The 18,587-nt window shown below is 37.0% G+C and overlaps 1 protein-coding gene across 1 annotated transcript in view; it reads left to right on the forward strand.

The window, feature by feature from the left end:
• LOC124556234 (protein tyrosine phosphatase domain-containing protein 1-like) overlaps positions 1–17,607 on the forward strand; it is a 375,836-nt gene extending 358,229 nt beyond the window's left edge. The window contains exon 12 of the mRNA XM_047130223.1: positions 17,481–17,607. Coding sequence (XP_046986179.1) covers positions 17,481–17,569 — 89 coding nt within the window. The 3' untranslated portion in view covers positions 17,570–17,607. The remainder of the gene's footprint in view (positions 1–17,480) is intronic.
• Positions 17,608–18,587: the final 980 nt, after the last annotated feature.

Here is an 18,587-nt window from a genome sequence, read left to right on the forward strand (position 1 = left end):
CTGGTTTCAAACCCAGGATCTCCTGCTTACTAGACAGGGGCATGAACCACTGTGCCATCCAGGACATAGTGTTATTGCAACTGCACAGACTATCTCGCCACACTTCATGGCCAACCCACACTCCCACCGAACACCACCTATCTGCAGTTCTTGTCCATGTCCTCCGTGCATGGTACTCTGAGATTACAGCAGGAGGACATATCCAAATGAAAACACACATGCATTCATATAATTGATTCCCTCAGGTGGGCAATTGGTCCACCTTCTTCAGTGCAGCTGCACAAGTGCATCTGACTTCTAGTGGGAATCTCAGAGTAGTGAGCAGACAGGAAATGGACGATGACTGCAGGTAGATGGTTGTGGGTGGAAGTGTTGGTCAGCCATGAGGCATGCTGAGATAGTCTGCACAGTTGTGATAACACTGCCTCTTGGATGACACAGTGTTTAATGCACCTGCCTAGTAAGCAGGAGATCCTGGGTTCTAATTCTGGTCCAGTACACATTTTTTCTAGTCACTGTCCACATATTTTCCTGATGCAGCTGGCATCAATAATCCCTTCCCTTTCCTTTCCTTTCCTTTCCTTTCCTTTCCTTTCCTTTCTCTCCCCCCCCCCCCCCCCCACCCCCCCTCCTCACCAACTTCAATATACATATAATGTCTCACAGTTGTGGATTCCGCATTGTGTCTGTTCTTTCAGAAGTGTCCAAAAGAATAGACACCACACATTCATATAACTGATTTGCCTAGATGGGCAATGGATCCACCTTCAATGTGGATGCACAAGTATGTCCTACCTGATGGAATCTCAGAGTGGTGTGCATGGAGGAAATGGACAGGGACTGTAGATAGGTGGTGCTCAGTGGGATTGCAGGTTGGCTGTGAGGCATGCTGAGATAGTCAGCACAGTTGCGATAACACTGTGTCCCTGATGGCACAGTGGTTAATGCACCTATCTAGTAAGCAGGAGTTGCTGGGCTCAAATGCCAGTCTGGCACACATTTTCACTTGTTGCTGCTGATTCCCTATAATGTCCTGATGCAACTGACGTCAGTAATCCCTTCTCATTCCTTTCCTTTCTCCCCCCCCCCCCCCCCTACTCCACCTTCAATTTACATATAATCATATAATCTTTGGATAAGGTGAGAACCTAGTGCACAGAACAATCCTCTTGCAAGAGTGTGTGTCTCTACTATTCTATGAACATCAAAGGAATACATTGAAAGATGTTGTGGATAAATATAGCACTCTTCAGTGTTCCTTCAACAAGCCATTGAAAGTAACACATTTTCATACCATCATTCCTCCTTCCCTCCACCCCATCCCCCAGTTATGTTCTTAGCTGATCATTGCAGATGGACCACATAATTATGAGGTACAAGAAAAGACTTCTCAATTTAGTTTCCCATAAATGATACTGTCTTAGCTGACATTCTGAATATAAAATTGTTCATGATTTATCATGCAGTCTTCATGTGATTAGCAGTGGCTAGTCGCCTTGTGCAGTCATCCAGACATGAGTCCCAATGCCACTGCAGTCCAGGACAACAGCAAGAACCATCAATATGTTCCTAGGACAACCATCACTGATAAACATCTGATACCTAATGTGCAATGAGAAGCATCCAGCCTCCCATAGGCCCACAATGTATAATGAATTCTACTCTGCTTTTGTAAATGATGAAAGTCTATGTGAATGCAGCTTGCCGCTAACTTGGTGTAATGTTTTGTCTGTACAGAAGTGTATCTGTCGCCTTTATCGCTCTTTCCCTCTCACACATAAATCGGTACAATAAAGTCAGGGCTTCGTGTTTTCTAGTTAGGCTGATCCGTGAAAAGACAGAGAAACAATTATGCTAATGGAGGATTCTCTCACTCTCTCTCTCTCTCTCTCTCTCTCTCTCTCTCTCTCTGTCCTTTATCTGTGTACAGTTTAAATATATTATTTACGTGAAATCAGCCTAGTAGAATCTCTGGTGGAGCCCTTCGTCTTAATATTCAGCGGCTGGCTTGCTAGAAAAGATCTTTACATTTGTTATTATTATTAAGCGCTGCATTCAGTTGGGAAAATCGATCGTTTGAACAATTCGTTCAGTTTACGACAGATCTAAAATTTCAGATGTGGACGAAGCCTTTTTGGACGATTTAAAAAAACTCAGAGATTGCAGGCTCTCTTCGTCACAGCTGAAACTTCCCAATTAATTACAGGGCCCAGAAAATTACATGAGACTTGGAACCAACAGAAAATGGAACATGTACGGAAATGGATTCAATATACAATTTTCCTCAGAAATAAGGTTTGTGACCATTTTATTCTACAGTGAATGACGAATGAGTTCTCTGTCTGAACCATTGATGATTATCAATGGTTCAGACAGAGAACTCATTCGTCATTCACTGTAGAATAAAATGGTCACAAACCTTATTTCTGAGGAAAATTGTATATTGAATCCATTTCCGTACATGTTCCATTTTCTGTTGGTTCCAAGTCTCATGTAATTTTCTTTTACAGGTTTTTCTTTCTCTTTATCTATCATGCTAGTGGCACAAACTTTCCTAGCTCGCTTTAGTGCGAAGAAGAGTAAATAAATCTCCTTTAGCAATCCGACAATCTTCCAACCGATACTTCCGAAGCTGTTCCTCTCTCTCCTATAATAACCATGGAGCATACATTTCTGTACCTCTGTTGTTCCAAAGAATAAACGTACTAGAAAAATACGTTGGCGTTGACGAGCTGTCGGCGCATATATTACTAGAAAATCTGACCAGATACTTTTCAAACGTAAATACATGTGGATGATTTGGTTGACCATTATTAATTATTGCGTGGTAGAGGGTAATTTTCCGTGGGGAGATTACAATGCCCCTCGCAGCGAGCGAAGTTTGTAAGCTCAATTTTATTCACCGAACACACTTCGTGAGCTATCTATTAGCGTGGATAACCCGGAAGTGATGATTGTCAGTCCTCCAACTGAAAAAGAATATTATATTTGAGACAGACGAAGAAAAGAAATGTTGAAGACAGAAGAAATGAAGAGACCGGTACCGCGGCTGTATTGCTTTTATGTGCATCTAGGTGTTATATTTGCTGTGCACAACCAAGGAAGATGATCTTTCATGAACTGATGTCAGGGTCTACACATCCAGGAAATTTCTTAAGCAGGGAAACCTTGGAAAACCTCTTAAGCCTAGACCCCCAGCCTACGGTACATAGAAGATAGGAAAGCCTATAGAAGAAAAAAAATATAATTTTGAAATAGATCTCTAAAGGAAAGACAGGGATCAATTTGTATCACGATTTGGAGAAGAGTGGTTTGTGCCTCTAGCAAAAACAAACGTTTTACAATAAATAACGTGAATTCTCGTTTTACAATCTTGCTCCTGGTACAATATCTTGCGGTGCTAAACTCCCCCGGGTCTTGCATGTCCCCGACGTCCACATTTGTAGTCGGTCTTCTATGCGGCCCCCTCTGTAGTTGATCTTCTACACGGCCCACAATGGGAAGAGTAGAAGGAACAGGGATACTCGAATTCACATGCAACATTCATTCCAAAAGAATTAGCAATGACCAAAAGGAAAACTCTTCCTGTAAGAGAACTGATTAGGTTGCACCGTCCAAGATTCTCCTTTTTGAAAGCAAAATCCTTATGGCTTCATGGATCCTTTTTGTTACGATGTACTTCAAGGAATTCATTCATTAACTAATGATGTTGCCAAGAGCATCATCCGATTTACTCCCTTTTGAATACTCCTTTTGACTTTGCCTCCCCACTTGTGCTTATAAGTCCAAAAGTTCTAACACATTTTCTATCACTGATTTGTTCTTCGTAATTTAAAGGATTCATGTAACTTACTATAGATTTTGGATTCAAATCATCGAATAATGGAAAGTGTAGTTCATTTTATACCAAGACATCATCCATATTTCCATGATAAGTCATATAATTTAGCTATACTCAAAACTTTTTATTCTAAATACATATATTTCTTCGCTTGAGTGCTGAAGTGTAAAAGTTATTAGCATTGAGGAATGCGGATTCGCTTCTTTCAATTACTCTCTGATTCATACGGTGTTCATCCATGCTCATATATGGAAATGGATTTTTCACACAAAATTCCCAAATGAACACGAACCATTAAATTACTACTGAATCTATGAATATTACTTTCTTTAATCATTCATTAATAAATTAAAAACTCTTAACTTCTAATTATAACACCTATTCCTTTTAGAGTTCAACATGAATCATTTTATCCTCGCGTTTGGTGCGAGTCTCTTACAAAGCATATCTGTATCGTCTATATCGATTTTAATTCTCGCACCGACGTCAACTGTTTTGCGCGGGAAATTATCTTTGCGGCGTTAACCGTCACTCACGATTCACTACCACAACACATCCCTTCACACGTTTACACATGTAAGCGTTCACATGAGATTATATATGAATATTCACTCGGAACCTCTTTTGATTATTCCGCGTCATTTGCGGGAAACATTTCATTCTTCTTGAAGGTCAGTTAGATCCTTAATCATTCTTGATGACATTAGCAATGCTAAAGTTCTATGTTCACCCAAACCACAGGTGAAGCCTACCTCCACTATCTTCTTTACAACACTCGATAATAATAGTTAGTCACTATTTCTATACTCTATGTCACTGATTAACTATTTCAATTTAAAGGTTTCTATCACTACACACACAGTTTATTGTTATGTTTTTTACGAGCGTTCATTTTGCTTTTGGCACGACCAACAATGGGGAGCAGTATGGGCTTGTAGAGGGTTCGATCAAACCCCATTTCAACATGCCATCTATTTCTTTTTGAACTTGAGCCTTTAACCTCCAGGGAACAGGATAGAAAGTTCTACAATACGTTTCGTGTGGCTTAACGTAGAGATGGCATATGTATCCCTTAATAACTCCTGGCCTTTCGTCAAACACGTTTTCATACACTAATAATAATTCTTTGAGCTGCTTCTTCTGCTCTTCAATAATGCAGTCGGATTCATTTAACTTCTCATACACTAATTGACCGAAGTCTCCTTTGACTTGGAACTCATTATTTACGTGCTGTTTAGAATTTTGTGCAGTCCTGATTACTTGCACACTGATCCCACTATTATATTTTCTAGTAAGGTTTTCCATTTTCAACAAGTCCAACTCAATTTCTTGTTTATTTACATTTAACCAAATTTTTCCTGTTTTAAAATCTATTCTGCATCCGTATTGACGTAGGCTGACGATTCCTATAATGCAGTCTACCACCAAATTTTTTACAACAAGGAATGTGCGTAATATTGCTACATTTCCGACTTCTACACTAAGTAGTGACTGCACTTTTACATTAGCCGATCTAGCCCCAACGGCGCCTATTATTCTGCAATTTTGAACTGGAAAAATTGGTACTCGTCTTATATTTCTGATCTTGTTGAATAGAGCCTCCGAAATAACATTCGTGGTTGCAGCTGTGTCCAAAACCGCCACTATAGGTACAGTCTCCAAAATGACTTGCACTTCGGCTACTGCCACCTGTTCCTTATCCTCATCTTGGAGTTCTAAGTCCTCGGTCAATTCATCTGCCAGTAATCGTCCATCATTATACATTAGCATGGGTACACATATCCTGTTGCCCCTCAACCAATTGTTGACCGCTTCTCCGGGGCACGAGTGGGTCCTTACAAGTTTGTTGGATTTTGATTCGCCTGGTGGTTGACATCGTCCGTCACTTCGGTAATTACCGGTTGATTCGTAGATGTCCGTCCCCACTGATGTTGGTTATTTGAATCTATTCCCCCCGGTTGATTCCACTTTCTATTACTGTTATTGTTCCAGGCTTGCGGTCTGAAATTCCTTTCGTTCCCCCATACGGGATTGTATCGTTTCCCATTCCTGTTGTTCCTTGGATAGCCCCTCGCAAGACTATTGCCGGTATTATTATTGAGATTTTGAGGGGTTTCTCCACTATTTATCGATCTCTGTGCGTTCCCTTGCCTACCATTTGGCGGAGGTTCTATCTCCCTATATTGGAATCTGTTGTTACGGGCTTTCTGGTTGCTCTCTTCTTTAATGTCTATATGATCTAACGTCGTGAGGAACGACTCCAAGTCTTTATCGTTCCCGTAAATTAATTGATTCCGGATGTTAGTTGGTAATCTTGCCTTAAGTATGTTTATTATGTCTGGCAAAGGCATAGGTCTGTCCCAATATCTAGTTTTGTTTATATATTTTTCAAAATACTCCCTAAGGCTTCCTTTTGAAAAAGAGAAAGGCTCTGGGTAGAGCACCTCCTGCCTTAGGCGTTCCTGTACCCCTTCTGACCAGAATTTTGCTAAAAACGCTTTCTCAAAATCGTCATATGTCGAGCAAACAGAAGTCATGTCCGAGGCCCAGATCGCCCCCGAACCTTGTATATGCCCCGTCACGAAACTGATTTTCTGCCACTCCGACCAATTTCTGGGTAGCACTCCTCTAAAACTTCGGATAAAAACAATCGGATGGACCCCCCTTTTGTCAGTGTTAAAAATCTGGAATTGCCGATGCTTTATCATTTTTTCTTCGGCATGGCAAAGGCTTTCGTAATCTCCATCAGATAAAACTTCACGCGAACAACTAGCTCATGGCAATTTAATATTCGAGTTACTCACACAAGTCGGTATCGTGTGCAAATGTGCAGTAACTGGCTCTACAGACGCTGCCAACTTCTGCTGCTGGCCGGTATTCATTTGTTCTGAGCCTTGTTGTGAAACGCGTATTGACTCTTCTATCGTTTGTTTCCAATGCTCGAAATCAGCACCTAACTGCTGTCGCACTTCCTCAAGTCCTTTCGCAAACAAATTCTCTTCCTGTTTGCCGCATAGACTCTGGAATGCTGCTTTAACATTTTGCTCAACGTTTTCACACATTAGCCTTTTGTTTTCTAATGTGATTTTGAATAATTTACCCGTTAATACATTAATTTGGTGGTCTATAACGTCTTGACGTTCGGTCAGATGTTCAACACTTTCCTTTAGGTTCGTCTGCGTACGTGCCAATTCAGGAAGTTGCGCAATTGTACATGACATGGCATCTTGCTTTTGTACTAATTGCGGAACCATTTCCACCTGTTCCCGTACGGTATCTATCTTAATAGCCACATACTCCTTCATTTCTACACGTACGCGTTGAGTAGATTCCTCACACTGAGCTTTAACCAATTCTATTTGTGCAGTTAATTTTCGTTCTGTCTCTTCGGCCTGATCTTTAAGTTCCTTTGTCTTCGCCTCTATCCGCTGCTCTAATTTGGAAAAACTGTCATGTAACTGCTGCTTAATCTCAGCTTTTAGATTTTCCTGCCCCTCAGTAACTGAGGCTAATTTCGCATTCAAATCATTTTGCCCCTCGGTAACTGAGGCTAACTTTGCATTAATGTCGGTTTTCATATTATTCATGCTCTCAGTTATCATCTGCATCTGTCTCATGATAATTACTAATGGATCTAATCCATGTTGCATACTTGCTGTTACATCTCCAGCCATGTCTACCGGGCGTTCTATTGCACTATCTGTAGCGATCGGTTCTACAACACTTCTTACTACATCACTATTATCCGTGCTCACAGCTGAAGGCTGTTGCGTGTTGCTCTGCTCTGCTTGACTCATCTTAAACATTGCCCTAGTTAAAACCATATAAATATTCTACAGTCAATATGTATATATCTCCCTTCACACAAGAATACTTCTGTGGCTACTTTCTTATAGTACTTATACAGGTAAATGCAACTAAGGCAGGTCAATCAAACTACGTCTGGCATGAACACAATTAGTAAATGTTCAAATCTACGTCTACTTCCTCAATACTAGCAAGCTTTAATAAAAAATTATAGATCTGGCCTTTTTTCTGCGCCCAGCGTGCTGCTTTTATTTGTAGATCCACTTAATTTGCCTTCGAGTATTTCTTCTCTTTTCCAAGTTAAGTTGTCTCATCGTAGTTCACATGAAACAGAGAACAAAATTATTTTAACAACGTCCAAAAACGTGTCCTGTCACGGATTGGCCATTATAATGAATTCTACTCTGCTTTTGTAAATGATGAAAGTCTATGTGAATGCAGCTTGCCGCTAACTTGGTGTAATGTTTTGTCTGTACAGAAGTGTATCTGTCGCCTTTATCGCTCTTTCCCTCTCACACATAAATCGGTACAATAAAGTCAGGGCTTCGTGTTTTCTAGTTAGGCTGATCCGTGAAAAGACAGAGAAACAATTATGCTAATGGAGGATTCTCTCACTCTCTCTCTCTCTCTCTCTCTCTCTCTCTCTCTCTCTCTGTCCTTTATCTGTGTACAGTTTAAATATATTATTTACGTGAAATCAGCCTAGTAGAATCTCTGGTGGAGCCCTTCGTCTTAATATTCAGCAGCTGGCTTGCTAGAAAAGATCTTTACATTTGTTATTATTATTAAGCGCTGCATTCAGTTGGGAAAATCGATCGTTTGAACAATTCGTTCAGTTTACGACAGATCTAAAATTTCAGATGTGGACGAAGACTTTTTGGACGATTTAAAAAAACTCAGAGATTGCAGGCTCTCTTCGTCACAGCTGAAACTTCCCAATTAATTACAGGGCCCAGACAATCATCAATGGTTCAGACAGAGAACTCATTCGTCATTCACTGTAGAATAAAATGGTCACAAACCTTATTTCTGAGGAAAATTGTATATTGAATCCATTTCCGTACATGTTCCGTTTTCTGTTGGTTCCAAGTCTCATGTAATTTTCTTTTACAGGTTTTTCTTTCTCTTTATCTATCACGCTAGCGACACAAACTTTCCTAGCTCGCTTTAGCGCGAAGAAGAGTAAATAAATCTCCTTTAGCAATCCGACAATCTTCCAACTGATACTTCCGAAGCTGTTCCTCTCTCTCCTATAATAACCATGGAGCATACATTTCTGTACCTCTGTTGTTCCAAAGAATAAACGTACTAGAAAAATACCTTGGCGTCGACGAGCTGTCGGCGCATATATTACTAGAAAATCTGACCAGATACATTTCAAACGTAAATACATGCGGATGATTTGGTTGACCATTATTAATTATTGCGTGGTAGAGGGTAATTTTCCGTGGAGAGATTACAAATGTTTCACTAAAAATCTATTAATTCCACAAATAAGACATACAAGGTGAAGAAAAATTTGAACTCTCGGACTTCATAGTGTGATTCCTCACATACTATCAGTACAAAAATGTCTCTCACAAAATTTTGTCCTCCACATATTTCGGGCAGTAAATGGACGTCAAAGATTGGCAAACTGGTCACACTGTAATCACATGTACAGTAACTTAACTCTGTCAGCATATAGTACTAGTGCTGTGCAGTTGATGCAGTGGATAACCTTTTGGGTTGGCATGCAGGAGGTCGAGGATTCAATTCTAGGTTGAGGCTTATTTGTTTTTATTTGTTAATGTAGTCTGTGTGGTATGGTATCTGGTGTCTTAATCATCATACAGTGATTACAGTGAGTCTTATACAAAACATCTGCAGTTATGTACTACAAACACAGAAATGGAAGTACAATCATTTTCACTGGTCAGTTTGTAAAAAGAAGCCTTTTGCATGTCGTATATGCGAATTGTTTCACACCATTGCATCTGCAATATTCTGAACTGGCTTTGTGTGTACCCTCCCCTAATGATCCCATCAGTTAATACCATCTTAAATGTCTTAGTTGAAAGCAATGATTCCACAAAATTTCATGACTTAATTCAGAAATCTGGTTTCAAGCTAAATTTTTCTGAAGGCACTAGGGAAAACAGCAGATCAGTGACCTGCATTGATAATATTATTACTAACTACAAATTTGACAGTGGAAATAAGCACAAATACTGCTTAGACTTGGGTATTTCGGATCGCTCAGCTCTGTTTATTGAGCTCCCAAAAGCAAATAGCCTAAAACCTCCAGAAGTGTGTATAAAAAGGGATCTCAGTAAAATTTGAAATGGATTTATTCCGCAGTAAATTAAGTATAATAAGCTGGCCTGTAGACTACAAGAGTTCAAGCTTGATAAACTATGACAAATTCTTAAATTGTTTCTTAGAGGTATTTAATGAATCATTTCCTCGTAGATATAAGCAAAAGAAAGCTAATGGTAAACTCAAATGGATTACAGCAGGAATAAAAATCTCTAGTGCCAGAAAGAGAGAGCTCCACAATGAGTTAAAATCAAACAGAAATCCAGATTTTGTTATTTATGTCAAACAGTATAAAGCTGTATTTAGGAAAGTTGTAGTGGCAGCTAAAAAAATGGCAAATAATAAATTCATACAAGAACACAGAAATAAGACAAAAGCAGTGTGGTCAGTTGTTCAGTCTGAACTAGGAGCCAAAGTAAAAATTCATGAGATTTTGAAAATTAGACATGAAAATGAAATTATAGTAAACCCTGTTCAGATGTCAAGTTGTTTCAATGAATTCTTCCTAAATGTAGTAAGATCGGATCACCCAAAGGGATGTGGAAAAGGAAATATTGTCTCTAAAAAACAAAACCTCACATGGGTGGGATGAAATAACAACATCTGTAATCAAGTATCTGTACGATATTATTTCCCAACCACTGTCAACTATTATAAATCAATCTTTTGAACAGGGATGCTTTCCAGAGGTATTGAAATATGGTGAGATCAAACCTCTATTCAAGAAAGGATCAACAGAAGATATGGGGAATTACCGCCCTATCTCTCTCTTGCTGGTCTTCTCTAAAGGGTTTGAAAAGATTGCAGCAAAACAAATTAATAACTTTCTTACTGTAAATGATATAACTTTTAAAAACCAGTTCGGATTCCAACAGGTTAAAAGCACTGTGAATGCTATAAATGAGTTTATCCAAAAAATATGCTCCATGTTTGATAAAGATCACAGGTATATTCTGTGATCTGACTAAAGCTTTTGATTCAGTGAACCATGCTTTACTCCTCCACAAATTACAGATGTATGGAATCAGAGACACTGCTTTAAAATGGTTTAGCTCTTACCTGTCAAGTAGGAAACAAAGAGTAATTTTAACTTCAAATGGAACCAATTATTCATCAGACTGTAAAACAGTTCCCCAAGGAGTCCCACAAGGTTCGATGTTGGTTCCCTATCTGTTTCTTTTTTACGTAAATGACCTACCACTTGTTATTGATGTTCATTCAGTCTTATTTGCTGATGATACATCAGTTTTATTGAAAATGAGGTATCTGAAAATATTCCAGAAAAAGCCAAAAATACTTTAGAAAAACTTGAAACTTGGTTCTATCAAAATGGACTAAAACTGAATGTAACTAAAACCAAAATGATGCAATTTGAAGCTAAATCAGTAGAAAGGAGTGAAATAAAGATAACTTGCAATGATCAGGATATCACAGAAGCAAACCACGTGAAGTTCTTAGGCCTAAATCTTGACAAAAATTTAAATTGTAGGGTACACATAGATTACTTAGCAAATAAACTGAACAACTTAGCATTTGCCATGTGTATTTTGTCAGGTGCCACAAACATGGATACCAGAAAGATAGTTTATCACTGCTACTTTGAGTCAGTTATTCGTTATGGCATAATCTTCTGGGGAAATTCAACAAATGTCACTAGGCTCCTAGTATTACAAAAGAAAGTAATTAGAAACATGTGTGTTGCAAAAATCGGGAATCCTGTCGACCACTGTTAAAAAATTTAAAAATACTATCTACCCCCTCACTTTACATATATGAGATGGTGGTGTTCCTATATAGAAATCAACATACACTAGACACTTTCTGTTTTGACCACAACTACAGCACTTGCCACAGAGATAACTTCAAACTTCCAACACATCGTTTAAAACTTTATGCCCAAACGCCAGAGAATATGGGGTTAAACATTTTCAATAAAATAAAAGGCAGTAATATATTTAAAATGGAGATTGGTTCACTGAAAAGATTGCTCTTTACTCTTCTGGTGGAAAAGTGTTATTATACTGTCGATGAATTCATTGAGGACAGCTTCACAATCTGAACCCAGGGATTGTATTACATTTATTATTTTATGTACATGTGTAGCTGTAACTTAGAAATGTAAAATATAATGTAAACTTTTGTATTTCTCTTAAAAAAGTGAAAAAAGTTTCTTTTGTAAACCTTGACATGTCTCCTGTACATCAAATCAAATGATTTGAAAATTGTATGTAATGAGATGAATAAACCACATATCACATAACACATATCAGAACTATTATCATCTCCACATTCAAGTCCATTACATTTTGTTACTGCCTTACATCATCAGTAGAGCAAGCAACATGCTTTGCAAATATGTTCAATGGGACAGTTGGAGGGAGGGAGCACAGAAAACAGATTTGGTGTCTAGTAGATGCTGTGGCATGAAACAATTCACGTCCACGATATGCAAACAGCTTCTTTAAAAGCTGACCAATGAAACAATGGTACATCAATTTCTTTGTTCATAGTATGTAACTGCAAATGTCACTGTAATCAATGTATGATGATACTGTACCATGCAGACTACATTTAGCTAATAAAATCAAATATGCCCCCACCCAGAATCAAACCCTCGACCTTCTGCATGCTAATCTAAAACGCTATCCACTGCATTAACTGCAAAGCCCTGAGCTGTGTGCTGAAAGAGATAGTTACCTTATATATGATTACAGTGTTGCCATACTGCCAATTATTAACATCCATTTACTGCCAGAAATACATGCAGTACGAAATTTTGAGAGACATTTTGGTATTGCTAGTATGTGAGAGATCGCACAGTGAAGTCTGAGTGCATGAATTTTTTCTTCGCCATGTATATCAAAGCTGGTCTGGCATGTCTATACTGTGTACTAACCCATGCTCAAAACAGCAGACTATATTATGAGTAAGCAAAATAGAGTTGCTGTGTACACTTTATTTCTCAGATTTGGTTCTCATTCAATTTGCATCAAAGCACTTTGAATTAGTGCCTTTAACATTGTCAGTGTCCCACAAAAGTACAATGTTTCCACCATATATCCTTTTAGGAGTTCATTTTTCATTTTATATCATGCACTGTGAGAAGGTATTGTTCTGCACTATTATTATTTAGAGTAACAGGCATTGTCAAACCTGGTGCTCCTCTTAATTAAATAGTAAATAATTGTGAAAACTTAGTTAAGACTGTAACATGCTGTGTGATAATAGGTGGAGCAAATGACATATACAAAAATGAAAGCCAACTAGCAACAAGGGCACTTCAAACAACTCTAAAAAAGCTGTCAGATCTAAATTTAAAGGTTCTCGTTGTAAGTGAGCCACATAGACATGATCTAATCAATGAATCATGTGTAACCAAAGAAATAAAGTCAACAAATAATAAATTTAGGAAGCTCTGCTGTGCTTTTAAGTGTACAACTTTTGTGGATGCAAACAGCTCAGTGAGAAATCATTTCACGAGGCATGGACAGCACAGGAACTATTATGGAAAAAAGATGATGGGTGAAAAGATACTAGAAGACATAAGCTGTATATCAATAGAAAAGTTCCCTAAAATCCCACTCCAAATGAGGGCAGAAGCAGAAGAAATCAAAACCTTAACAAGAGCAACATTTGCTGAAGCACTCAAAACATCAACATCTGCTATAGTGAATATTAAAATGTCATCAGCTGCCACAGCTAGTATAAACAATGAATCAGCATCATCCACTTCAAGTAGGAAAAGCAACAGAAACAAGAAACCTGTGGTACAACAGGATTTTTGGTATCCAGCTATAAAGAAAACTCCAAGTTAACAATGTTAAATGAAAGGAGAAATACCATCGGTGCACACTCCCCTGTTCTAAAGATTATGACTCTAAGAACAAATATTGTGAACTTGAAATAGCAGTAAGTAACACCCAACCTGATGTCTTGTGTATTACTGATCACTGGTGTAAGGACCATGAAATTAGTAGTATTCATATTAATCCATTTAAACTGGCAAATCATTATAGTAGGAAAATTGCAAAAGGTGGTGGAGCCGGTATTTACCTTAGACAAGAGTTAGAATTTAAAAAGAGATGTGAAGCAGAGAACTTAAGTATTGAAAAGTTTTTTGAAGCAGGTGCTGTCCAGCTACATGGACTGATGAAAAAAGTCATAGTCATAACAGTGTATAGGTCACCATGTGGAAACATAGAAGTCTTTTTTGATAAATTAGAATTGTTGCTAAATACTTTTTACAAAAAAGAAACTGTGATTATTCTTTGTGGTGATTTCAATATTAATCTTCTAGTTGAAAGTCAACAAAAAAGGCAATTTTTGGACATATTAAAGAGTTTCAACATGTGACCACATATAAACAATTCAACTAGAATAACAAACACCTTCAATAGCCTCATAGATAACATTTTCTCAAATATGTCAACAACTGACATAGAGGTAACAAACATAGATTTAGGATTGCCTGACCACAATGCTCTCACCATTGAAATCCCTTTAAGGTCAAAGGAAGATAAAGGCATAAATAATATTTACAAAAGAAACTTCTCTGTGGACAGCTGTCATCAGTTCATAAATATCTTAGAAAATGAAAATTGGTTAGATGTTATGAAACAAACAAGTACAGATGAGGCATATAGTGTATTTGGATTGATGTATATGATGAACTTTGAGATGTGTTTTCCAAAGAAACTGAGCAGAACCAAGTCTACTGGACACATAAAGTCAAGTTCTTGGATGGCTCTTGGCATTAAGAAATCACGTGAAAACATGAAAAAACTGAATTCAGATTTGAGGGTGTGTGCAGATACTGATTTTATAGGATATGTAAAAAGGTACAAGAAAATATACCACAGAATAATTGCACATGCAAAGTTACTAAGTAATGATATGGAAATAAAACAGTCCAGAAATAAAACTAAAATAGCATGGGAAATTGTGAGAAAAGAAACCGGGGTACCTATCAAAGACAAGGAAATTATTATAAAAGATGAGGAGAATAAAATGGTAGATAAATATGCCATCCCTAATTATATAAATAATTACTTTTTAAATGTACCCCAGACATAAAGCAGGAATTTTGGGGAGCAGATTAAGATGGAAGCACCCAAGGCAGCCAGCAGTATGATGGCAGTTCCAACAAATGAAAGGGAAGTTTTAAAAGTGATTAAAAGTCTCAAGTCCAAGATATCAGCTGGAGTAGATGAGGTGCAAATAATACCAGTAAAGAAAACAGATAATCAAATAGCGATGGCATTGGCGCACATAGCAAACTTGTCAATGGCTGAGGGTGTGTTTCCACAGAAACTCAAAATTTCTAAAGTCGTTCCCCTGTTGAAAAAGGGTGATAAGCTTAAAATAGAAAATTACAGACCTGTCTCACTTCTCCCAACTTTCTCTAAGGTTTTAGAGCTACTAATGAAACATAGAGCCACACATTATCTTAATATCCACACTCTGATAAACAGTAATCAGCATGAATTTCAAGCTGGGAGAAGTACCGAAACAGCTGTACTTGAATACACAAAAGAAATAATGAGTAAATTGGAAGAGGGAAAAAGTGTATTTGGGGTAAATCTAGATTTGTCAAAAGACTTTCGCACTGTTGAACACACATACTTTTGGAAAAGCTTGGAGCTATAGGTATCAGAGGACCGGTAAAAAAGTGGTTTGAGTCTTATCTGGAAAAGAGTATGCAGGTGGTTGAAATTATGGCACCAAATATCAACCAAAAAATTAAACTAAGATCAGATTCAAGGAAGGTCACAGTAGGAGTACCCCAAGGAAGTGCATTAGGCCCCTTGCTGTTCCTCATTTACATTAATGATATTCTGGAGTCAGAGAGAAAAGCTAGAATCATGTTATTTGCTGATGATACTAGTTTAATAGTTTGTGATATGAAGCAGTCATTGCACAGTACTGTGGACCCTGTCCTACAAGATATACAAAAATGGTTTATGCTAACAAGCTAACACTGAATCAAAAAAAAAAAAAAAAAAAAAAAAAAAAAAAACTTATTATGTGCAAATATGGAAATATAAGTGAACATGACGACCTAAATCGTGCCATGGAGGGCAAACAACTTGAAAGAGTCCAGTGTGCAAAATTTCTGGGTATGCACATTGATGAGAAGATAAGCTGGAAGGACCATGTGGTGAGCTTAGCACTAAAACTAAATTCAGCATGTTTTGTACTTAGAATAATTTCAGGAGTTTGTAGTAATGACTGCACCAGATTAGTATATTTTGGCTATTTTTGGTCCATTGCATCCTATGGGATTGTATTCTGGGGAAAAACAAATTGTCGTCTAAATGAGATTTTCAAATTACAAAAACGCACTATTTGGATAATGAACCACAGCCTTCTCGAACACATTTTAAAGCATTGAAAATTTTAACAATTCCATCATTATACATTCTGAAATGTCTGTTGGTGATCAAAAGAAATCAGGACAAAATGAAAACCAATACAGACTACCATAATTATGATACACGGCAATGTAAAGATCTCCACATACAAGTTGTAACAAGGACCCGAAGTATGAAACATGTATGTAATCAAGGCATCAAACTTTTTAATGCACTACCAAAACATATCAAAGAGCTGGAAAATGAGGATAAATTTAAAATTGTTATAAAGAATCGCATGCTTCACAAATGTTATTACAGTGTAAGTGAATTTCTATGCTCAACTGTATTAGAATATAAAGAACCACATGCTTGACAAATGTTATTACAGCATAAGTGAATATCACTGCGCAACTGTATAAGAATATATGTTTAAGTTAATGTGACAAATGAAATTACATCAGTGAATATGTCCGTCAAGCACATAAGAAATTATGTTATAAAAACACTTATTAGTTGTATATTGTATTAAACATAAGATAGATTCATATGAATTCAGCATTGATAAAAATTTTGTAAAGATATTATATAGTTGTTTAAATGTATCCCTACAAATCCTATATCACAAATGTGATCATTGGGATGATAATAAATAATTAAATAAATTATGATTATCATCAACATAATTATTTCTATATTTCATTGGCATATTCTTGTATTTCTATTTCAGTATTTAACTGGCAGATTTTTTTATTTTATTTTTACTGTCGTTTCAGTTCTATATCAGTTCCCTCATTTGCTCTCATAATTTAACATTGCTCACATTCATATTGAGTCCCTGATTGTATGTGCACTCAGCTTAACCGATTAACACTCACATTGTTTGAACACCAAACCTTTTCATTGGTCCTTTTTTAGCATCTCCAATTCATCAGGAGTTTTTCTCTTCATTTGTGCTTGATAATCATTTTATACCCTCTTTTCCTCTATTACTGTCTGCATTTCAGTAGCAAAGAGCAGAACATTTCTCAAATAATCATTTATATCATAGTTTTAATACCAATAAGAATATCTGGTTTTCTTGTGCTTGACTTCTTACCCCTGTGGCTTAAAAATAACTTATATTATTTATTGTCATTGTGAAGATGAAGATGATGATAAAATCTTACGTCTTTATGTTGCAGGTAAAGGATTTAACAGACTTCGTACTGGAACGCGTAAGGTGCTCTTTGAGTTTATGATTAATTTTCTCAACCTAATAAGTGATACATGATAGACATCAAATTATGTTAATGAACTGGAAAAAAAAATTCTTAAGACAGTTTTTATGTCAAAATTATACTTTATTCATTTAGTATTTTTGAAATGTGACCATCACATTCTATCTGCAGGGTCATTTGTACAAATGAAACATAAGTTAATGTATTTTTAATAATGAATTTAATATATTTCTATAAATGGAGCAATTCTTGACTGATATGCTTATTGCAGCATTACATGACCAAGTATAATCAATAAATATTTGTACAATAATGATTTTTAGACAACTATTCTGTTCATTTTTTTACCTTTGCCCTCAGTTTCTATAAAATTATGTATTCCACATTTACACTATTATCATAAAAAGATCTACATGTACCTCATTACCATCAGGTAATTCCCATTTTAAATCATTTTCTCCGCCATTCGTATGTTCACTTTTGTGAAAAAAGGAAGATCCTTGAACGATCTGAACTGCAAAATGTATTATTATTTACAGTGTAGCTGTGCTCTTCAAGTAGAGAGGTGAGAGGAAGTTTTGGCAGGTAAGTATATGGGTTTAAGGGCAAGGAAGAGCAGTCAGTTCTCAATGGTGTTGCAGAAGGAGATGGTAGGGTAGACTGTGAGTGGCATAAGATAACAACAGAAAGGTTATCAGTCCTTCATTAAACAAGTACATATGGTAAATTGATCAGATAATGATCCATAGTAACTTATTATACATAACATACATATGTATACAGTTCAAAATTATCTATAGTGGCTTAAGTCTTATCTGACAAACAGGAATCAAGTGGTAGCCATAATATCTCATGCCATAAATTATGGGACTGATGACCTCAGATGTTAAGTCCCACAGTGCTCAGAGCCATAAATTATGCTCCTCAGTGGGATACAATTTCACAAAGAGTTCCTCAAGGCTCAATCTTAGGACCAATCTTGTTTCTCTTTTACATAAGTGATTCACCTCTCAATATGAGTGCCCGACCAGTCATGTTTGCCAATGATACTTCAGTGCTTACTGGAAAAGA

Source organism: Schistocerca americana, chromosome X (assembly GCF_021461395.2).
Source record: "Schistocerca americana isolate TAMUIC-IGC-003095 chromosome X, iqSchAmer2.1, whole genome shotgun sequence".
Taxonomy (NCBI): domain Eukaryota; kingdom Metazoa; phylum Arthropoda; class Insecta; order Orthoptera; family Acrididae; genus Schistocerca; species Schistocerca americana.